Source organism: Canis lupus, chromosome 15 (assembly GCF_011100685.1).
Source record: "Canis lupus familiaris isolate Mischka breed German Shepherd chromosome 15, alternate assembly UU_Cfam_GSD_1.0, whole genome shotgun sequence".
Classification (NCBI taxonomy): domain Eukaryota; kingdom Metazoa; phylum Chordata; class Mammalia; order Carnivora; family Canidae; genus Canis; species Canis lupus.
In genome coordinates, this window is record NC_049236.1 from 40,566,036 (window position 1) to 40,588,096 (window position 22,061).

Consider the following 22,061-nt stretch of genomic DNA (forward strand, 5'->3'; position numbering starts at 1 on the left):
TTGCCTTGTTTTAAATACAATGGGATAAGTTTTCTTCCTAGTTTTTATAAAACTGTTAAAACAAGTGTGATTTCTAAATAAAGGGATTTCAAGATGGGATTTATAGATGTTATTTGTTTTCTTTCCTTTTAGCGGCTACATGGCCTTTCTCTGGGAAAGGGGCACCAAAATTTTGGTATATCTTACTTTATAACAATAGATGATTGTCATAGTGTGTTAATCTCAACTGCTTCCGCTGACAAGGAAATATTGTTATCTGGCCTTGTCGTAAGAGTTTCCCAAGGATTTCCCATAATAATTACCTGTTGCATTGAGAAAAGCAGGTTGTGAAATTGCATGTATTGTATATTATAACTATAGTAACATACATATTCATAGACATAAAAAATGTTCTGGAAGGATATACGCAAGGGTGTAATTGGAAGCTATAACTACATATTCGAATTGTGTGTAATTTTATTTTTTTTCTTTTTGCTCACCTATTCTAATTCTTCTGCCACAAAAATGCATTGCTTTTGTAATTAGAAAAAAATGTTTCAACTACTAAAATAATACAAGATTCATAAAAGCTACATAAACAGCTTTTGAGAGGACCAAAATTGCACTTGGATTCGACAGCTTTCAGAAGGAGGTAAGAAAACTAACATTTACTGAGCATTTGCCATGTTTCAGCAATCCCGCAAGATGAGTAGCATTACTCCCATTTTACAGATAAGGAAACTTGAGTTTCAAGAAGGTTATATAAATAATTTAAATCACATCCTGGTACAAGGCAAAACCAGGATTAAACCAGATTCATCTAATCCCAATCGCCACACTCTCTTCTACTCAACTGGCCAGCTTCCAGCACTGCATGGTAGAAAGCACCAGAGACCTGGCTTTACTCATCACCACTTATGACGCCTTGTACACAACAGGCTGTCGATAATGGCTGCACCTAAATTTCATCCGAGTCAAGTTCCTTTCTTACTGTTCAGGGCAGGAGACCATGTGAGGCTCACAGGCATCCACTCACCTCTTTCTTCACCCTAAATAAAGACAATTGGCTGTGAAAATCTTATTGCAACTGTAGTGCAAAGTGCTGCATCTCTTAAGACCAAATGTGGCTTTCATCCTGTCTACTTGTGGTAGAAGCCCATTATTAGGGTGACTTAGAGCCCTTTGATAATTCTGAGATACATGTGCTCTTAAGGGAAGTGTCTCTACATCATGCTTGACTGACAATTTGTTTTTCTTTGTTTTACAACTGGCAAAATATACAGTGTTGCCCCAACTGCCCTTTGTTTCATCATCCTGTTGGATGTTTGTTAAGCATTAATACAACTTTGATTTCCCGTCACCCCAAGGAACTTTAGGCAATTCATTTATTATCTCTCCCTGCTGTCACATCACTTCTTTGAAGAGCATAATTGCTTATGTTGTTTTCCCATCATTAAAATGAACATAGTGACATGCTGAATGCTGCACTCCATAGATACGTTGAGCAAAGTGGCAAGAGATTGGCAAAAACCAATGTTCCAGGTGGAAGGAAGGCAAACTATGAACAGAATGTGGTTCAGTGATGACGCTTAGGGAGTGGAGGAAAATCAGGTGGGATGTATGGTGATGGAGGGAAAGTACCTGTGTTATAACAAGGACTATTTATGAAGTTCTCATAATGGGCCAGACCCTGGGCTAAGGGCTTTACATGTGTGACGTGATTCATTCCCACAAGCAGGAGCTGATCCAAGTTGTGTGAGGCTCTTAAGATTATATGCTTTAGGGTGGGATGGAGATCCTTTAGATTATAGAATTAAAAACACAACATGCCCAAAGACTCCCTACAAGGGGCCCATACAAGTGAGGTGCCTTTATGCTTGAACTTTCTTAGTTTCATGGTAAATGCATAAACCACTGAGCCACCCAGGTGCCCCAACCCATAAACCCTCTCAAGGAGGTACTACTTGTTCTACCTATGAGGAAACTCAGTAAGGTTAAACATAAGCCCATCAGAGAGCTCCCAAGTGGCAGAGCAAGTATTCTAACCAGGCTTCCAAAACCCTTAAAGAAGTACCCAAAGCCACCAAATCGATCATTCATGAGGACAAACTCCCCTGAAACAGCAGCACAACACCTTGATGTGGTTCTGAAAGTTTCCTGGCAGGGCTAGCCCCTGTCAGAACTTGCAGGGCCTGGAGTTGTAGGAACTTGCCTGGTCTCTGCAGGGATTTGTATACTTTTAGATTCATAGAATCTGTAAAGCCACTAGTGAGGGAGAGGGAAAGACAGGTTTTAATGACCCTGCTCATTATGTCCACAAACCAAACAGCACGGAAGAAAAAAAAATTCTTTTTAAAACATACATATTTAATTTATCTACAGTCCTGGATAAGAAGCTACCAGTGTTCAAAGCTGGATCTAATGATGTGCTGGTGAAACATCTCAAGGGGCCAAGGGAGCCCCAATATGTTTATAGTGCTTTCCAATTTTCTATGGTGTCAACACTCCTATCATGACTGGTTTCAAGCTGCTACCCATAGTTTGGCTCACAAAATTCCTGGATATCCAGCAGTCACTCTTGCAAGCAGATTTATAAGCCATTTCAACACACCACTGGCTGGAAGTTTCACTTGTCTGTGGTGGTCATGGCCTCCGGTCCCTTGGATATATTTTTTAAGATTTTATTTATTTATTCATGAGAGAGAGAGAGAGAGAAAGAGAGGCAGAGACACAGGCAGAGGGAGAAGCAGGCTCCATGCAGGGAGCCTGATGTGGGAGTTGATCCTGCATCCCAGGATCACACCCTGAGCCAAAGACAGACGCTCAACCGCTGAGCCACCCAGGTGTCCCCAGTCCTTTGGATATTATAAAGATCTTTCTTAAAACTTAGAGGCAAAGGATACCTGGGTGGCTCAGTTGGTTAAGCATGTGACTCTTGATTTTTGGCTCAGGTCATGATTTTGGTCCTATGATCAAGCCCCATGTCAGGCTGTGCTCAATGCAGGGTCTACTTGTCCCTCTCCTGCTGCTCCCCCCTTTGGAAAAAATACATAAATTTTTTTAAAAAGCTCAGTGGCAAATATTCTTCACTCTGAAATCTTGTCTAGTTGGCACTGTGGACAGAGGACTTGAGATTGATAGATCTTAAGAATATTAGGGAAATATGTTAGGGGTTCTTCACAGCCCACAGGGACCCATTTATAAAATCTTTCTGCCACATGTACTCAACTATTGATATGGGTATGAACCCTCAGCCCCTGTTCCTCCCTAGCCACCAGGCCTGTTGACCGACCCCCTCAAGCCTCTGCCCTCCCTCTACCCCATGAGTAACTACAACAGCCAAGGATAGGACCACCGGTAAAGGCAAAAATTATTAATCCAACCTCCTATTTTACAGATAGGAAACTGAGGCCCAAGGAGAACAAAAGTGACAAGAGTCATACAGGATTTTAAATACTCCAAGTGGAATTAAAAGCTAAGTTTTCTGCCTGTTTCTTTCTAACACCTTGCTGTTGAAACAAATAAACTTTATAATAAACATTTCATGATAATATCTTTGAACCATACCATATCTTCTAGGTTAATTTTGTAGCAACATCAGGATAGTGATAATTTGGCTGTTTTGGGCCATGACTCATTTCCTCTGCCTCTGCTTTTGTTGTTTGTTTGTTTGTTTGTTTGTTTAGTTTTCTAGAGCTGAAAACACTCTTCACCACACAGGTAAGCTCAGAGCTACCCAATTCAGAATGCAGAGCCTGAGAAGGGGCTTGCATGGAGGTCATTTATTTGGGGCTGTAATCTGGGGAAGCAGGGATGGGCAATAAAGATACGTTATTAAGATCTAGGCAACTAGGATTTGACCTCACTAGACTTGACTTCACTAGAACCCCTGGAGGAACCTTAAAGAACACCTTTCAGGGTTAGGGACTTCCAGCAACACGGGACTTTGAATGCAAAAATCCCAGGAAAGTCCTGGGACAACTGTCTTCCCCAGAGCCAGAAGAGGGAAACATTTATTCACTAGCTCCCATCCTTCCTTGGTTAAATGGCCTGTGAAATAGATGCCAAATCCCTTGCCCTTGCATGTTTGCATATGTGGAAGCCAAAACACATTTCTGCAGGTGTCCAAAGAGGAGTAAGAACAGCCCAGGGCAGAATGAGATGCAATGCATCTGAGATAAGGGATTGTAGGTTCACACCTCCAGTAGCTGGATGCTATGGCACTGGCTGGAGTAAAACTAAGCTGAGAGGATATGAGGCAGCATACAAGGGGTGTCCAATGCAAAGCATGAAGATGATGCAAACAGCCTTGGTCCTGAATGGGCAGGAGTATCAAGTGACCCTCTGGGATTTGGGATATAGTGACTAATAAAGTTGCTCTGCAGCTGACCTTTCATGAATCTACTCATGACAAGATGTTGATCTTTATGTGATCAGCCTGCTTTCCTTCCTTTCTTCCTCCTTCCTTCCTTCTTTCCTTTCTCATTTCCTTTCTTCCTCCTTCAATAAATATTGAGTACCTACATCCCAGGGACTACTAGGTACTTGAGATATAAAAACTAAATTCTTGCCATCAAGAAGCATATAGAGGAAGAACAATACATCATAAAACAGGTTGTTACAAAACAAATGCAACTCTGATAGAGAAAAGAGCCTGAGTGGCTCAGTTGGTTGAGTGTCTGACTCTTTGTTTTGGGCCAGGTCATGATCTCAGCGTTGTGGGATTGAGCCCCACATGAGGCTCTGAGTGGAATCTGCTTCTCCCTCTTTCACCCCCACTCTCTCTCTCTCTCAAATAAATAAGTAAAATCTTTTCTATTTTTTAAAAGATTTTATTTATTCATAAAAGACACAGAGAGAGGCAAAGACATAGAGACAGAAGTAGGCTCTCTGCGGGGAGCCTGATGTGAGACTCAATCCCAGGGTCCTGGGATCATGACCTGAGCCAAAGGCAGACACCCAACCACTGAGCCACCCAGGTGCCCCTAAAACCCTTTTTTTTTTTTTTTTTAAGAATTAGGCAAGATGAAAAAAGGGAGAAGAAAAGCTTGACACAGGAAGTAACATCTAAGGATTACCATAGTAGCAGATAACTTTGATGAGATGCTGACCATGTGCCAGACAATGCTCTAAAATCTTTCCAATACCAACACATTTCATTCTTACAGCTGCCCTAGGAAGGAGGTACATTCATATCCTCAGTTTTAGAAATGACAAAACTGAACTATTGACAAATTAAATACATTTTCTGAGGTTTAAGATACAATGGCACATACTGATAGGTATTAATCAAAATCCATTATCTCATTTTCCAGGGCCCTCAGCTAGATTACACTACCCAGCCTCCTTTGCAGTTAGGTGTAGCCATGTAACTGGATTCTAACTAAAAGACATGTGTCATTTCCCGGCCTGACCCATAAAACCACTCATGTGTATCCTCCATATGCTTTCCTCTTTCTGGATATCTAGAAAGCGTGACCTTGGAAAGCACGTGTTGAAAATGGTCCGTCCAGTCACCATCAGTTCAGGTCCCTAAATAGAGGTGGGCTTGCTCCATTGACTGTTCACCTGTCTAGTGCTGTTACTTGAGCAAGAAATAAATTTTATGATGTTTGAGCCATTATGTACCTTTGGGTCCTTTTGTTAACAGCAACAATTCCACCTATTTTATGAGTCTCCTTATTAATGCAGTTAATCTACTTTAATATCGGCACATATGAGAAAATGGCAGAAAATTAGGTTGAAAAGATAAATGAAGGATATCATGTACCACCACAAAAAAAAAAGTCTTATACTATTTTCCCCCAAAAGTACAAAATAATTCCTTTTATGATGAAGAAGAAAGAAATAAAAAGGTAGGTATAGATCCAGTTGGGAAGACAGGATGGTTGAGGAAGATCATACCTAATGCACTCTTTTTTTTTTTCTGAGCAATAAGCAGCAGAGTCATCTTCCCAATGGCATGCTGGCTGTGCAGTTGTGAGGGTAGGTTGTGAGGGAATGGTCTGGGAGCTTGAGAAAAGTGGCGAAGGTTAGATGACATGTAGGAGTTAAGAAAGCGGACTTTGGAGCTTGTATCAGTCGTGATGCTGTAAGGAAAACAGTGCTCTAGGTAGGTATTTCAAGTAGAAGGGTACTTAAAATAGGAAATTAGAGGCTTGCAGGACTGGCAGAAGGCTTCAGAAGCTAAATTCAGGGAGATTCCTACTAGCTCTCAGCTTTGTAGCCTCAGAGCCAGAGAGCTACTGCCACCCAACCCAGAAACCTGCAGGAAACCACTGATGACTTCAGGTTCCTCCACAGTCCCAAGGCAGGTGAAACAGTAGGGAAATATAGTGACTGAAAAAAAACAAAACAAAGCAAAAAACAAACAAACAAAAACAAAAGACCCCCTCATATTTGGGAAGTCCATTTGGGTGGTTTTTTTTTTTTTTTCCATTTGGGTGTTTTTAAAGTCTAACTGCAAATTCTTTTAAGCTCTTTCCTTCAAGACATGTGATATATGTCCCTTCCCCTAGAAATAAGGTAGACTTATGACTGCTTCAATCAGCAGACTATAATGTCTCAGATTAGTGCCTAAAAAGCCTTGAAGATTCTTGTCTTGCTTATTGAGAAGAGTCATTCTAGGAGCCCCGAGGTGCCATGTAAGAAGTCTGACTATCCAGGCCACATGCTGTATGCAAGCACAAGCCACAGGCAGAGATTTATAAGAGGAGGCAGGAAGGTCAGAGAAAGCAGTAAGACCATGAAACAGGAGAGAAGGAGACGTGATGATAAAAGCAGGGGTTGGAGTGATATGGACCGTGAGCCAAGGAAGGTAGGCAGCCTCAAAAAGCTGGGAAAATACAAAGAAGTAGATTGTCCCCTAGAGCCTCCAGAAAGAACATCTCCTGGCTGACCCATTTTATTTGGTTAATTTTTTAGAGTGTTTTATTTTATTTTGTTATTTATTTTTAGAGAGAGAGAGAGAGAGAGACAAAGAGTGCATGGGTGAATAAGGGGGAGCAGTGAGGAGGGGCAGAGGGAAAGGGAGGGAGAGAATCCTAAGTAGGCACCATGCTCAGTACAGAACCTGACATGGGGCTCGACCTCATGACCCTGAGATCATGACCTGAGCCTAAATCAAGAGTTTGGACGCTTAACCAACTGAGCCACCCAAGCACCCCTGTCTGATCCATTGTAGACCTCTGGCCTCCAAAACACACATTACTTTAAGGTATTATGTTTGTGGTAATATGTTACACCAATAGCAAACTAATACAATGCCTGACTCTGAAGACACCCTCAGTAAATATTTGTTAGTAAATAAACAGATGAGCTAGGCTACAAGCATCCCTTCTCCTAAGAAACATGGAATTGTACCCCCCCATAATTTTTAAAACGTGATTTACTGTCTAACATCCAAATATTAGGAGTTAGGATATTTTCAGTTCCCCTAAAATCATAAAGCCAGACTAAATGTAGGCAGGAGTAAGTTTTAAATAGAAAAGTGCCATGTTTTAAGAAAAATGATAGGTAAAATTTATTGAACACTTACTATGTGCTTTATTTATCTTCTTTCATTTAATCCCCACAACAGCCCTATGAGGCATGCACTATTAGCACCATGCCCAGAAGAGGTGAATAATTGGTCCAAGGTCTCAAAGCCCATAAGTAATAACAAGGATTAGCATCATGCTGGCTGACTCCAAAGTTTGAGTAAGCAGCCTTCATTTTGTTCAGCCTTGGGGTAGGAAGAGAACAGTACCAGATGATGGGAGTTACCGGACAGGGGTCCAGGCTTGCCTCTATATGACCCTGGGTGGGAAGGTGATGTAATGACAGAAACAGAAGTCAGAGTGATGGCCCTAATTTAGGGTCTGGTTTCTTCTTCTAAAAAACGTGGAGGCGGGCCAGATGACCTTTCAAGTCTTTTTCAGAACAGAGCTTCTGTATTTACAAGGTAAAGAAAAATCACTCATAAAGAAATAAAAAAAAAACCACTCATGCTAAATGAGTGAAATAAGAACAGGGTAGCATCATACCCTGCTTGATGCACTGAAGGAATCTGATTGCCTTGGTGAGCATCTGGTTAAGCTGCGGTGTCCATCTGCTTATGTTACCTCCTTACCACCATGATTTTATAAAGGGAACAAATATGAGTGTGGTAGATTGATTACAAAAACAGCCCTAATTCTCCACTCCTCCTGGTAACTATGCTGTTTGCAATGGGAATTTGCAGTTCCTCCAATTAAGAGGTGGAAACCATTTCTCCACTTCTTGAATATGGGCTGCCTTTGTGACTCGGTTTGCCCAGCAAAATACAGTGCAAGTGATGGTATGACAGTCCTGGGCCTGGGCCTTGCACCCTTCAGGCTCCCTCAGGCCTCTACCTGGCCACAAGGAAAGCCCAGGCTAGCATGCTGGATGATGAGAGGCCACAATGGAGCAGAACCAAGTTATCCCAAGTAATGCTAGATTAGCCAACCCCAACCAGGCTGTAGCAGACCACAGATTCTTGAACAATCCTAGCCAAGATCAGCCAAGACCAACCCAGAACAGCAGAACACCCAGCCAACTTGTAGATTTGTTGTATGCCCCTACGGCTGGTTTTGTTGTCATTGTCGTTATTTTCCTAAGGCTTTCCTATGGCAACAGACAACTGACACCAGTTAACTTTCAGGCAAAGCAGAGAATATGGTAAATGAGTTTTGCCTGTATTAATCAGAATAATTTGTCAGGAAAATTAATCTAGGTTGCAAGTGACAGAAATTTGACCCAGATTTGTTTAAACACACAAGGGAATTTATTGGATTATATTATTGAAAAGTCCAAGGGTAGACACAGATCTAGATGCACCAAATTTGTCATTGGGAACTTGATTTCCCTCCATCTCTTGGTTCCACCTTTGTCGGTCTTATATTCACACTCATGCACACTTATCCCTCATGGGGTGAGATGGACACCCACAGCTTTCAGCTTATACTCTGTTGTATTCATCATTAAGCAGAGGGAGGATTTCTGTTTCCCAATAATTCAAGTAAAAGTCCTAGGGTCAACTTTCACTGGACCGACTAGGATCACACACTTACCCCTGTTTTTTCATGGAGATACCTTGGGCCTAGGCTTGGGTCATGCATCCAAGCCGGGAGAATGGGGATGTGTTGGTATTGAAACCACACAGACTAAAAATAAACCAAAAAGAGAAGTACTGCTACCAAACAATGGGCAGTAGATGAAAACAACATATGACTTCTCTACTCTTCAGAATTACTAATGAATTAAAGAAAAAGAGAGTGAAGTGATGACTTCTTAGCATTGATTCTTCTGCAGAACAGTAAATGACTCACAACTATCCATAAGAACTTCTCAACATTAATGTCAAAGTAGCTATTGCTACACACAATGCCTTCTCCATTCCGGTTAGATAGATGGTGTATAAATCGGATTTTGATCACATCTGTCATGGAAGTAGATAATAAGATCAAGTGGCCATACATATAAAGGAGGGGTTTGTGACAGCCATAGAAGCTATCGGGTCTCTGAACTTGATCTCAAAGACTCTTAAAGGGTGCCTATAAGCTACCTGAATCATAAAATTGGTTCCAAGTCCATATTGGAGGGGTAGCAGAGTGCAGTAGTTAAGGGCACAGATTCTTGATACAGTCTGTGTATGTTTGGGTCTTAGGTATGACCCTATGACACTATGCTTTATGACACTATGTGACTTCAGGGAAGTCCCTTAGTCTTTCTGTGCCTGTTTTCCCAACAATTTGCAGAGATTATAGAATCTACCTTGTAGGAACAGTGAATGAGTCATGATGTGCAAAGCTTTAAACAGTATCTGGTATGTGGTAATAAGAGCTATAAAGTGTCAGCTATTAATCATCTGGGAGGATGTATGTGGCAACAAGTCCTTTGAACCTGGGGTAAGAAAGTGCAGCCCAAGTGTGACCTTGGCTGAGTCACCTATTGTCACTGGAATAATTTTATTTTTTCTTTTACAATATGATAGAAATTAGATCTACCCTGCTTACCTCACAGGGCTGCCATAGGATCAGAGAGGATGAGTTCTAACTTCCTGGAAAACTCTAAGTCCTTTGTTAGTACCAATCATTGCCACCTGGAGGGTCTGACTTGTGTGTTCACAGGGAAAGTTTTCCATCCTACATGGCTCTGATTAAGGAATTATTAGGACAGAAAATCTGCTGCTGAAATAAAATAATGGATTCTCCAACCAAACCTAGTTCAAAAGTCATTTAGGATTATTTTGTGATCTGAAACACCCACCACCACCTTGATACCTAGCATGAAGTAAAGCTGATTGTAATGGAAACTATTAAATTGGGGATTGGGGGCACCCAGGTGGCTCTGTTGATTAAGCGCCTGCCTTTGGCTCATTTCATAATCCTGGGGTCCTGGGATTGTGCTCCACATTGGGCTCCCTCCTCCTGCTTTTTTCTTTCCCCCTCTTGCTATCTCTCTTTCTCTCCCTCAAATAAATAAATAAAATATTCTTTAAAAAATAAAATAAATAAATTGGGGGTCACTACATCTGGGTTCTAGTTCTGGGTTCTTCCATTAACTTACTGTGTCATCTTGGGTGAGTCATTGTATTTCTTTCAGGCTTTCCAGGCTATAAAGCAAGGGATGCTTGCAATACCGTGACTGCATGGCTCTTGCGACAGAGGGTTCTGGTCACTTACAGTTACCCATCTCTTCAGTTAAATCACCACTGAAACTCTGGAAAATACATCTTTCCAGAAGGCATTGTATCATAAATATAATATTTGCTTAAGAGAATACATCCAAGACTATATGTTGAGACCACAATGACTACATGCATAGAAGCACAGATCAACTTATAAACATACTAGGAGAGGATGGCGGTCTTCCTTTCTTCGATCCTACAAGGCATCTGGCAATGTCCTCCTCCATGGACTTTCTTAGACTGTCCTTGCCTTGATCTCTCAGGTCTTTCTAAGAGGCTGTGTCAGGTATTTCCTATTATAGTGTATTAGGCCCTATGCAGTCTGCTCCCCATACTAACCCTGACTTCCTTTCCTCCTTACTCACTGTATATCAGACAAACTGGGCTCCTGGGGATCCCTGGGTGGCGCAGCAGTGTAGCGCCTGCCTTTAGCTCAGGGCGCGATCCTGGAGACCTGGGATCGAATCCCACGTCGGGCTCCTGGTGCATGGAGCCTGCTTCTCCCTCTGTCTATGTCTCTGCCTCTCTCTCTGTGATTATCATAAATAAATAAAAGTTTAAAAAAAAAACTGGGCTCCTGGTTAGTCCTGGACCAGACTGGAGCTTATTTCTGCCTCAGGGCCTTTGCATTTGCTGTCCTTCTGCCTGGAATTATCATCATCCAAATGGCCCCATGGTTCCCTCCTCCATTCCCTTCCTTCAAGTTTCTGCTTCCCTAACCACTTTGCCCTAATACTCCTGGAATTAGGAACCAGCTAAGCTATGATAACCAAGAGATGCAAAAATGAAATGGCTCATGTTATATATATGTTTATTTCCTTTTCATGCAACAAGCAAGAATTGAACATTCTAAAGCTGGGAGCTCTGCCATCTTCCACACTTGGCTTCCTAGAGTGGCTCAGTCAATGCTATTTACCAGCCAGTGGGGAGGAGATAGAAAGGTTCCAAGGTAAGTGTCTTTATCCTTCAGCACATGACCTGCAAATTACATGAAACACTTCCCCTCATAATCTATTGGCCTGGCCTCAGTCACAATATATTCAGGTGCAAAATGGAGGGGAGGAAACGTATGGCCCCACTACCAGCTAAAACTTGAGATGGGGGTTCTTTCTCTAAAAGATGAAAAAGAGAGCAAATATTCAGAGAACAAATTTGTTTCTTGTGAAACAAGAGTTCTGCCACACTCTCCGCCCACAATGTCTTCATAGTGCTTACTGCAATCTAATGATCTACAGATTTACATGTTTATTTTTTGTCTCCTCACACTAGAATATGAGTCTAATGATGTTATAGAATTTTTTTACTGCTGTATCCTCAATCCTTAGATCAGATTTAAAACACAGTAGGCACTCAATAAAGTCTTATTGAGTGAGTAAATGATTTTTTTTTTTCTGGTGTTCTGAGGCAATCATTTCTCTTTCTAATTCACTTTGGACCTCACAGATCCAAATTTTCTTGGTTTCTAGTATTGAGATTCTGGTCCAAATGCCTCTTGGCACGTTCAGGATTTGAGAGCAGAGTGCTGTCTTTCCAGATCCCATCTCAGTTAGCCATATTGTTCTCCAGAGGACTTGGGTTTAGAAGGAGAAAAAGTTAAGAGGAAGTATGATTTAAAAAAAAAAATTAATAGACTTTATTCTTGGAGCAGTTTTTTTTTGTTGTTGTTTGGTTATTTTGTTTTGTTTTGTTTTGTTTTGTTTTTTAGAGAGTGGGGAGAAACAGAGGAAGAGTAAGAATCCCAAGAAACCCATTGGTCATGGACCCCAACGTGGGGCTTAATCTCATAACCCCGAGATCATGACCTGAGCTGAAATCAAGAGTCAGATGCTTAACTGTCTGGCCCACCCACGTGCCCTTATTCTTGGAACAGTTTTAAGTTTACAGAAAAACTGAACAGAGAAAATATATCTTTATCTTTATCTATATCTATATCTATATCTATCCCCATACAACTTCTCCTATTATAAATAACCTTACATTTATAGGGTATATTTGTCACAGTGAATGTCCCAATATTAATACTACCATTATTAATTAAAGTCTAAGTTTACCTAAGGGTTCAGTGTTTGTGTTATGTAGTTCTATGGGTATAATGTCATGTAGTCATCATTAAAGCATAACACAGAATAGTTTCACTGCCCTAAAAATCCCCTGTGTTTCATTGGTTTCATCTCTCCCTCTCCATCTTTCCCCAAGCCCTTGTCAACCACTGATCCTTTTACTGTCTTTGTAATTTTGCCTTTTCCAGAATGTCACATAGTTGGAGTCATACAGTATGTTGCCTTTTCAAATGGGCTTCTTTCACTAAGGAATACGCATTTATGCTTCTTCCATGTTTTCCTGTAACCTGGTGGTTCATTTCTTTTTACTGATGACTAACATCATATTACACTGATATACCATGGTTTATCTACCCATTCACCTATTGAAGGACATCTTAATTCTTCCAAGTTTTGGCAATCATGAATAAAGCTGCTATAAATATCCATGTGCTGATTTTTGTATGAACGTAAGTTTTCAACTCATTGGCTTACCTAGGGGAGTGATTGCTTGACCATATGATCAGCCTTTGTTTAGCTTTGTAAGAAGCAGGTAACTGTCTCACAGAATGGCTATCCCAGGGCATGTGACTGGCATGTGACTGTTTGTAGAACATGTGAATCTCGATCTCAGGGCTGTGAGTTTGAGCCCCATATTGGATGTAGAGATTTTTTTAAAAAATAATAAATTAAAAATCTCCAAAATGGCTAACTGATTTTGCATTCCTACTAGCAATGGATGAGGGTTCCTATTGCTCCAGACCCTCTCCAGCATGTGGTGGTGTCACTATTTTGGAATTTAGACATTCTATAGGAGTGTAGGGGTATCTAACTCTTATTTTAATTTGTAATTCTTTAATTACATATAACATTGAGCATCTTTTCCTTTTTAAAAAAATACTTTATTTATTTATTTGACAGAGAGAGAGTGAGCTCGCACAAACAGGCAAAAGGAGTGGCAGGCAAAAGGAGAGGGAGGAGCAAGCTCCCTTTGGAGCAGAGAGCCCAACCAAGACATGGGACTCCGTCCCAGGACCCTGGGATCATGACCTGAGCTGAAGGCAGATGCTTAACCAACTGAGCCACTAGGCACCCCAACATTAAGCATCTTTTCATATGTTTATTTGCCATCTGTATATCCTCTTTAGGGAAGTGCTATTCAGTTCTTTTGCCCATTTTTTAATTGAGCTTTTTATTGTTGAATTTTAAAAGTTCTTTGCCTATTTGGAGTACAAGTCTTTATTCAGGTATGTGTTGTCTAATATTTTTTTGCATCCTGTGGCTTGGTCTTTTACCCTCTTCAGATGCATGTTTAAGTGTATCTTTTAAAATATTCTATCATGGATCAAAGAGTGGTATATGAAAAACTAAGAAGTGTCCCTACCTCTACATCTCTTTACTAATATTGCAAACTTACCACTTTATACATATAAGGAGTTCTAGAAACAGCTCTATTAATTTTTTGACTTCACGTAATGCAACATTTAAATCACGAATACATACTTTACTTCTTTAGATGTAGGGTTAATTTTACAAAGTACATACAGCAGAGTGAACCTCCCAAGATTAGAACCCAGATTCTCTGACTCCTGGCCTGATGTTCTTTCCAATCCTACACACTGACTCCTTTCATCAAGATTTTGTATTTGACTTTTTTGATTCTTACTTCTCATATATATATTTATGTTCAGAAGAAAGTTTAAGTTTCCAGCCTTGTTTATCAGCAACACAAATATTTTATACTAGCTGTGTAGGTATTATTTTTGTTACAAGCGACAGAACCCAATTAAAATGGATTTAGTGGGACGCCTGGGAGGCTCAGTGGTTGAGTGTCTGCCTTTGGCTTAGGGCGTGACCCCGGGGTCCCAGGATCCAGTCCCAGATAGGGCTCCCTGCAGGGAGCCTGCTCCTCCCTCTGCCTGTTTCTCCGCTTCTCTGTGTGTATCATGAATAAATAAAATATTTAAAAACAAAATAAAATACAACAAATTAAAATGGGCTTAGTCACAAAAGGGGGAATTAATGAAGTACAGTAACTGAAAACTCCAAAGACTGGATGGATCCAGTGGCTCAAAGTACTTAATCTCAATCTCTGACCTCTCCATCTCTCTGTCCCTCTCCTCTCCCTTTCTGTCTCCTCCCTCCTCCTCCTCTCCCTATTTTTCTCTCAGCTCTATTTTACTTTGCATAAACTTTCATTTTCAGGCCAACTTCTCCTCATAGTGACAACAATGGCCACCAACAGCTTCAGGCTCCTATTATCTTGACATATCCAAAAAAGAGAAGCATCTCTTTCCCTACAGCTATATCCAAAGTTCCAGATAAGGCTCTTAGCCCAGCTTGGGACACATGCTCATCTCTGAACCAATTACTTGGCCAAAGAAATACAGCCTAGGACACAGGCCCTGCCTGATACCTAACCTGAACCTCAGAAACCGACAGTGAGGTGTGTGCCAATGTTCTAAGTGCTTCAATATACATTAAATCAATGATTTCCAAATTTAAGCCTGCTTCAGAATCATCTGGCAGGCTTGTGAAAACACTGATTACAGGAGCCCCATCTCCAGAGTTTCTGATTCATTTGGATTTGCGGTGGGGCCTGAGAACTTGTATTTCTAACGAGTTCCCATAGGGCACTGATGCTGCCAGTAGGGGGATCACACTTTAAAAATCAACCTAGTAGGTCAGTTATTCTTCATAACAACCCCATGAGGGACACTTGAATTGACTCAGTAAACTGAGACCTACACAGTAGTGGCAGAGCAAGGGAGCCTGGGAGGCCCAGCAGTGGAATCCAAGCTCACTCCAGCTCTCATTCAAAGAAGCAACTATGATGGAAAACAACCATCTCATTCACTTCACTCGCCTCTGTTCATTTGAGACCTTACCTCCTTAGTCCCTTGTTGAATGGGGGTCACCTCTGGCTTGACATATTGCACCCCTGGGTCCCCTTTCTAAACAAGACCATGCCACCAGGCAGACCCGCCCCCTTCCAGGCCATCACATATAATAGCTTAGCTAATCTTTCAGCAACCATGTATGACTGTTGTCCCCACTTTATAGATCAGGAAACTGAGGTTCGCTCCACCTCTCATTTTCACCCTGTCCTTTAGGTTTTCCTTCCATTAGCCCAAGGATGATGGGGTAATGCCAAGGCTCAGTGCTGACTAGACAGGGTGTGGCTTAGGATGAGGCATTAAAAATAACCAAATTTATACTCAACCACTTTGAACCTTTTCATATACTGTTCCATTTATCTAGACAGCATCATTCATGTCCATGTTCCTCCCTTGCCTGGCTAACTTCTAGTCATCTTCCAGGACTCAGTTTAGTTGCTACCTCTACCCAGAAGCCTTCTTTGGACTCTACTTCAGAGTCTAGGCTGAGTAAACTTATGTGATCATATAGTCCCATGGGCTTGAAATTGCAGCATGCTAGGCAATAAGGAAACAAAAATTAAAAGGGAAAACTTCCAGGAGTTCGCAATCAAGTTTAAGATGAAAGGAATGACGGAACTCTGATTCCTGACTGGAATAAGTGGATCAAGAAAAACAAACAGTGGGGGAAAGAGGATGGTATGGACCACTCAAGGCCTTGGCACAGAAGGAAAAAGCTGGGGGCAAGGAGGGGATGAAAGATGTTGTATAAAAGTGTTGAATCTCCATATTGTGAACCTGAAACTAATATTAGACTGTATGTCAACTAACTGGAATTTAAATAAAAACTTTAAAAATTAGTTTATTGATAAAAAATGCTAACCATCATCCAAGGTTTCAGCATGTTGTAATCTCTGATCAGAGATAACCATAACAAATATCATAGTAACAAAACAGTTTGAAAAATTGCAAAAATTACCAAAATGTGACACAGAGGCAGGGAGTAAATGCTGCTGAGAAAATGGTACTGATACATTTGCTCAACACAAGGTTGCCACAAACCTTCAGTTTGTAAAAAACACAGTGTCTGTGAAGCTCAATAAAGTGAAACACAATAAAGTGAGCTATGCTTGTATATGAGGATCATATAAGGAGTAACAATGCTATATGTAACTTGCAAGTATCAGTTCATTTACTGTCCTTGATCTTCATTGTACTCTCTATTCCTCATTGTTCCATTAACTCTAATACCAAAAACCAATGACAGAGAATGAGAAGGACACAATTATGTGGGGATGATTTTAGCAACAGGTTGGGAATATTGCTTAGAGTGGAGGCTCTTACCTTCAGATGACTGCAGACTTCTAATTTTCTGAAATCATCTACACACTTTAGTGTGAATGAGCTTATTTACTTTATTCTGAGGAGAAGATCTACCGCTTTCACAGATTTCCTTAAGAGAGCTGTAATGAATTAAAGTGAAGATCTACCTAAAAAACAAACAAACAAAGCAATTAGCTTACTGGAAGCCAGCCAAATATTGGGCACTTCTATATTTTATCATTAAAAAATCCATACATGCTATGGAGTCATTAAAAATACTTAAAACAACTCCGTGATGACATAGAAAATACTCATGTCGTAATGCAATCGATAATAGGAAAGTGTTATACCTACTGCACTTCCTTACCCGATTTCCTCCACAATCCACGCGTGTTTTTCTTCCTTTCTTCAACACAGGACTGTACCTGTCAAGGTCACCAGTGACCTTCACCTTGTCAGATTTGGCAGCTGCTTTTCTATCCTCAGCTTCCAGCATAGTTGACCCCTGATTCTTCTTCCATGCCAAGACTGGTCCCTATCTATGTCACTGGCTCTATCCACCCCATTCCCCTTCCAGTCTACTGCTAAGTGTTGGAGCACCCCAAGGTCCAACTGGATCCTCTTCTCTTCTTCATCCTTTTCATCACTCTCTTCCTAAATGATCACAACCAGTTCCATGGCTTTAAATTCTCCACATGGTTCAGCAGTGAAGAGTATTTCAGGCATTTAAGTCACACCTCCAGCTCTGACCCCTACGTTGCCATCTGGACAGGAATGCATTCAGTCCTCTACTCAACATCTCTTCTTACCTAAGAGGTAAACATCTCGTATTAAATACTTCCAAACAGAATTATTATTATGTTTGTCTTGTTCGGTTCACAGAACAGGGCATGGCCCATAGTAGAGTCTCAAGAAATACTTGTTGAATGAGTGACAAAAATGCACACACACAACTATTTTTACAATTAATGTTTCACAACATAAGAGCGGGAGGAAAAACACTGAAATATTAACTGCACGTGAAATTCTAAGACTTTTCTTCCCCTAAAAACCCTTTATTGTTTTTCAACTTTATTTAGATGGTAATTACTAAGAGTATCAGACTGATGCTGGGAGGCCTCTGCTAGACTGCCACATACCAGGGCGCATTCCCGCTTTCTTCGTATGCCAAATGGGTTTAAAAATATGCACTGGGTGTTATATTGTACGTTGGAAATTGAATTTAAATTTTTAAAAATGTAAATAAATAAGAAAAAAATGCTCTTTATGTTCACGGAGCGTTCACGATGTGCTTAATTGAAATTATTGACGTAAAGAGTTTTGCAGGGTGCATAGTGAAGGGTAAGGCTGCTAGCTGACAATGCCGACAGGCAAGTGTTCTTTTATAATAAAAACACACATTTTTATTCTAGCGCTTTCCTGAAAGGAGAAAAATAAACCCAAGCCCTCAGCCGCAGAACCGCCCGAGGCCCCGCGGGTCCCCGTAGGCTGCGCCGGCCCTGGCGCTGCTTCCGTCCACGTGATCCTCCCAGGCTCCTCCCCGTCCCCCAACATGGCGGCGCCCAGGGGTACGAGCCGCATGTGATGAGGTCTGAGCTCGTGGGAGCCGGAGTGTGCAGAACAGTCAGCGGGGTTCCCTCCGTACCGTGGATTGCATTCCGTCACCCCCACTTAGGTCCTTGCGTGCCCCCGCCTCTCTGCAGCCATGAAGACCAAGCCCGTCTCCCACAAGACCGAGAACACGTACAGGGTGAGCGAAGGAACCTGGGCCCGGAACCGTGGTGTGGGTGTCTGCCGCCTGGGCCTGGCTGCGGTGTCTGGGCCCAGCTTGAGTCCCTTATCGGGCCCAAGAGGGAGACTTGCCAGGCTTAGTAAACATGTGGTGAGGAACGACGTCCGGGCAGTAGACCGCCGCTGGTTTGTGGGGTCAGGCCTGTCTGGGATTCCCTTGGCCCAGAATTAAATTCCTGATCACCGACTGCTTAGGAGATGCTCTCCATCGCCTTTATTCTTAAAGACTAGATTGGGAAGCGAGCCGGCGAGAGGAGGTGAATGATTTCCAGCTAATGGGCTGTGACCTCACTTTCAGCCGGTTCCCTGAGAATTTCTGTTACTGTGCAACCGTGTGTCTGCATTGTCTGATGACACTGCTGTTGCAACAACTTAACCAGATCCCTGTGCTTGCAGCGGGTCTTGAAACCTAGCAGTAGGTCTGGTGAGGCCACACCGCCAACTTTCACCTGGGTCCTATCACAGTCTAGCATGGAAATTTTATTTGAAAAGACATAACTGAACTTTTGCAAATACACTCATGGAAGTATTTAATTATTTTCATTAAGTTGTGCAGGGCATCTAAGACTGTCTTTTTGTTTTTACACTTTTGTGGCTCATCAGTGATGTATACTTCGAGTTTCAAAACACAATTATATTTTATGATTGGTTGAAAAATACAAATCTGACATTGCAAGTACACCATACCCTTATTTGTAATGACAGGACAGGAGGAGGTTTATTGAAACTTTAAACTTTGTTTTCACAAGGAGATGGTCAACATGTGATTAGTATACAGTGCACTCAAAATGGGTATTCAAGATGGCATATGTATTGAATGATGATTGTATGTTTATTATCCCCCTCCCACAGTTTCTTACATTTGCTGAACGACTGGGGAATGTGAATATTGATATTATTCACCGGATTGATAGAACTACAAACTATGATGAGGTAAGAGAATGTTGTATTAGCCAATCTTCAAATATTCATAGTTGGGTTTTTTAGTCTCTCCTCTTAGTAGAAATGAATTGTGTTTCAGGCCACTCCTTTTGGAAAATGAAATGCATTAGACCTATGTGATTTTTATACAGTAGCTACTACACATGGTAAATTAGATGTAAATTAAAGGAAATTAAAATCCAAAGGCTCAATAGCCATACTTGGCTTGTTACTACAATGTTGCACAAGTGCAGATACAGAATATTTCCATCACTGCAAAAAGTTCTATCAGGTAATGCTGTGTTAGACAGTTAACTTGATGCTTAGATGGCTTCTGTGATTCCAGCCTCTCCCTTTCCCATGGGCATTCTGAGCTCTGCTGCAGATTCATATTCCTGAAGCTGCCTTTTTTTTTTTTAAGATTTTATTTATTTATTTATGAGAGACACACAGACAGGCAGAGACACAGGCAGAGGGAGAAGCAGGCTCCCTATGGGGAGCCCGATGCAGGACTCGATCCCAGGACCCCAGGATCATGCCCCGAGCTAAAAGCAGATGCTCAACCACTGAGCCACCCAGGCGTCCCCTGAAGCTACCATTTTAAAGAGATTTTGAGCACATCACTTTCCTGGGGCTTAGTTTCCTCCTTTATAAAAAGAAAGGGGCTACACAACATAATTTTTTCTAGTTCTAACCGTGTTCTTAACTCAGTCACACCTCTACTTAAAAATCTTGTTTTCCCACATCAAGTCATTATTTCTTTGTTTGCCTTTTAAGGTCCTGTATATCGTGCCTTTCACTTAGGGATTCAACTTCACTTGGTTTTTAGTTCTTCACTTGGCTCTGGTCAGACTTTGCTCATTGTCCTTTTGGATGCCTTATCTCCTGTGTGTCAATGTAGCATATTAAGTGATACGATCTGGGTAAACACATAATGCTTTGGCAACTCATCCCAAAGGAGGCTAACCTAAATTCCTTGTGAGTATATGGTAGGGTGTTGAAAAGGTAATGTAGACAAGATGATAGCTGAATTGAGTCTTGTTATTTGTATAGGATGCAGCATGGCAAAGAAGACAGGAGATGTTTCAAACTGAGAGAAAAGCCTTATAAACAGAGGCTAGAAAATACATGTCACATTCAAGAAACTGAGAAACCAAAACATTTCAATGTGGTTATAATTGTATGTATGGTGTTTGTCTGTGTTGATGATGACTGGGATAGGGGAGGGATAAAGCTGAGATAAAGCTGAAGAAATAGTCAAGGAGCATAAAGGACTTCGTATGCAAGCTAAGTGTGCATTTTATCCTGAAGCTATGGGATGTCCTTCGGGGGTTTTGAGGCAAACGAGTGAGTGACATGATCAAGTTTAAGTTTTAGATCTTTTTGGCTTTACTGTGAAAGAAAGAATGGAATTGGAGTCAGGACAGCCAGGTGTGAGGGTATGGTAGTCATCTAAGTAAGAAATTATTGTAGTAGCAGGAGTCAAGATGGAGAGAAGGAAGGATTCCAGAGATACTAAAAAAGTAGGGTGGATAGGACTTGTGATCTGCTGGTAGGGGGTTAAGGTTTTTGGTTCTAACAACTGGGTGGTTGAGGATGTTACTTATCAAGATAGATTTATAGGAAGAGAAGCACAGGGTTCGTTCCATTTGGAGCTTGTTGAATTTGATATACCTACGGCTGTCTATGTGATGGTGTCCAGAAGATATTTGGATATATGGATCTGGAGAAGTACAGATGACTTTGGACGTGGAATTACAGATTTAGCATTCAGTGTATGGTTTATAGGTTAAGCCACAGGTGAGGTAGATGGGTAAGAGGTAGAATGTCACGTTAGTAGAGAAGAAAGTCTAGGAGAGGATCTTGGGCTAGATGGTCCACATTGGTCTCAGTCACCTTCTTGTTAGTTGTGGTTGTCCTCATGGCGTCTTATTCTCCGGCAAGGTAGACTAGGCTTCTTTCATGATGGCAGAATCTTTTTTGAGAGTGGGAAAGCAGAAGCTACAAAGCCTCTGGAGCCTAACTTTGGCAGTTACGAGATCATTTCTATTGTGCATTATGGTCAGAGCAAGTCAGAAAGCTAGGCCAGATTCAAGGAGTGAGGAAATAGCCTCCATCCCTTTGTGGTGGGAGCCCTGATTCACACTGCAAGGGGACAGGGACAAACGGCTGATAGGTCCCAGTTACTCTGCTAGTCTGGGAATGTCTTCTACATTTAGGTTTTAAACTGAGACATATTTCCCTACTGCCTTAAGAGACAACAAAATTTAATGGGATCCTCTCTTTCCCTCTATTCTGCCTATTGATTTTCCTTCACTTATTTTTTCAAGAATTGCACAGCACAGTTTAAAGGTTTGCCCTTTTTTTTGAGAGTATGGAAGATTTGACATGCTTGTGTGTGGTGTGTGTACTAATTTGTACTCTCTCTCTCCATACTCCCTC

The 22,061-nt window shown here is 41.4% G+C and overlaps 1 protein-coding gene and 1 long non-coding RNA gene across 2 annotated transcripts in view; one reads left to right on the top strand and one right to left on the bottom strand.

Moving 5' to 3' along the window:
- Window positions 1-503: 503 nt before the first annotated feature.
- LOC111090064 lies at window positions 504-18,440 on the bottom strand. Its single transcript, XR_005370681.1, has 3 exons — window positions 17,275-18,440; window positions 16,929-17,074; window positions 504-1,028 (listed from the first exon to the last, which is right to left on the bottom strand). It is a non-coding gene; the product is annotated as an uncharacterized LOC111090064 (long non-coding RNA).
- Window positions 18,441-18,446: 6 nt separating this feature from the next.
- The window catches only part of UTP20 (UTP20 small subunit processome component), a 96,537-nt gene continuing 92,922 nt past the window's right edge, over window positions 18,447-22,061 (top strand). Inside the window, exons 1-2 of the mRNA XM_038558807.1 lie at window positions 18,447-18,657; window positions 19,551-19,631. Coding sequence (XP_038414735.1) covers window positions 18,613-18,657; window positions 19,551-19,631 — 126 coding nt within the window. The 5' untranslated portion in view covers window positions 18,447-18,612. The remainder of the gene's footprint in view (window positions 18,658-19,550; window positions 19,632-22,061) is intronic.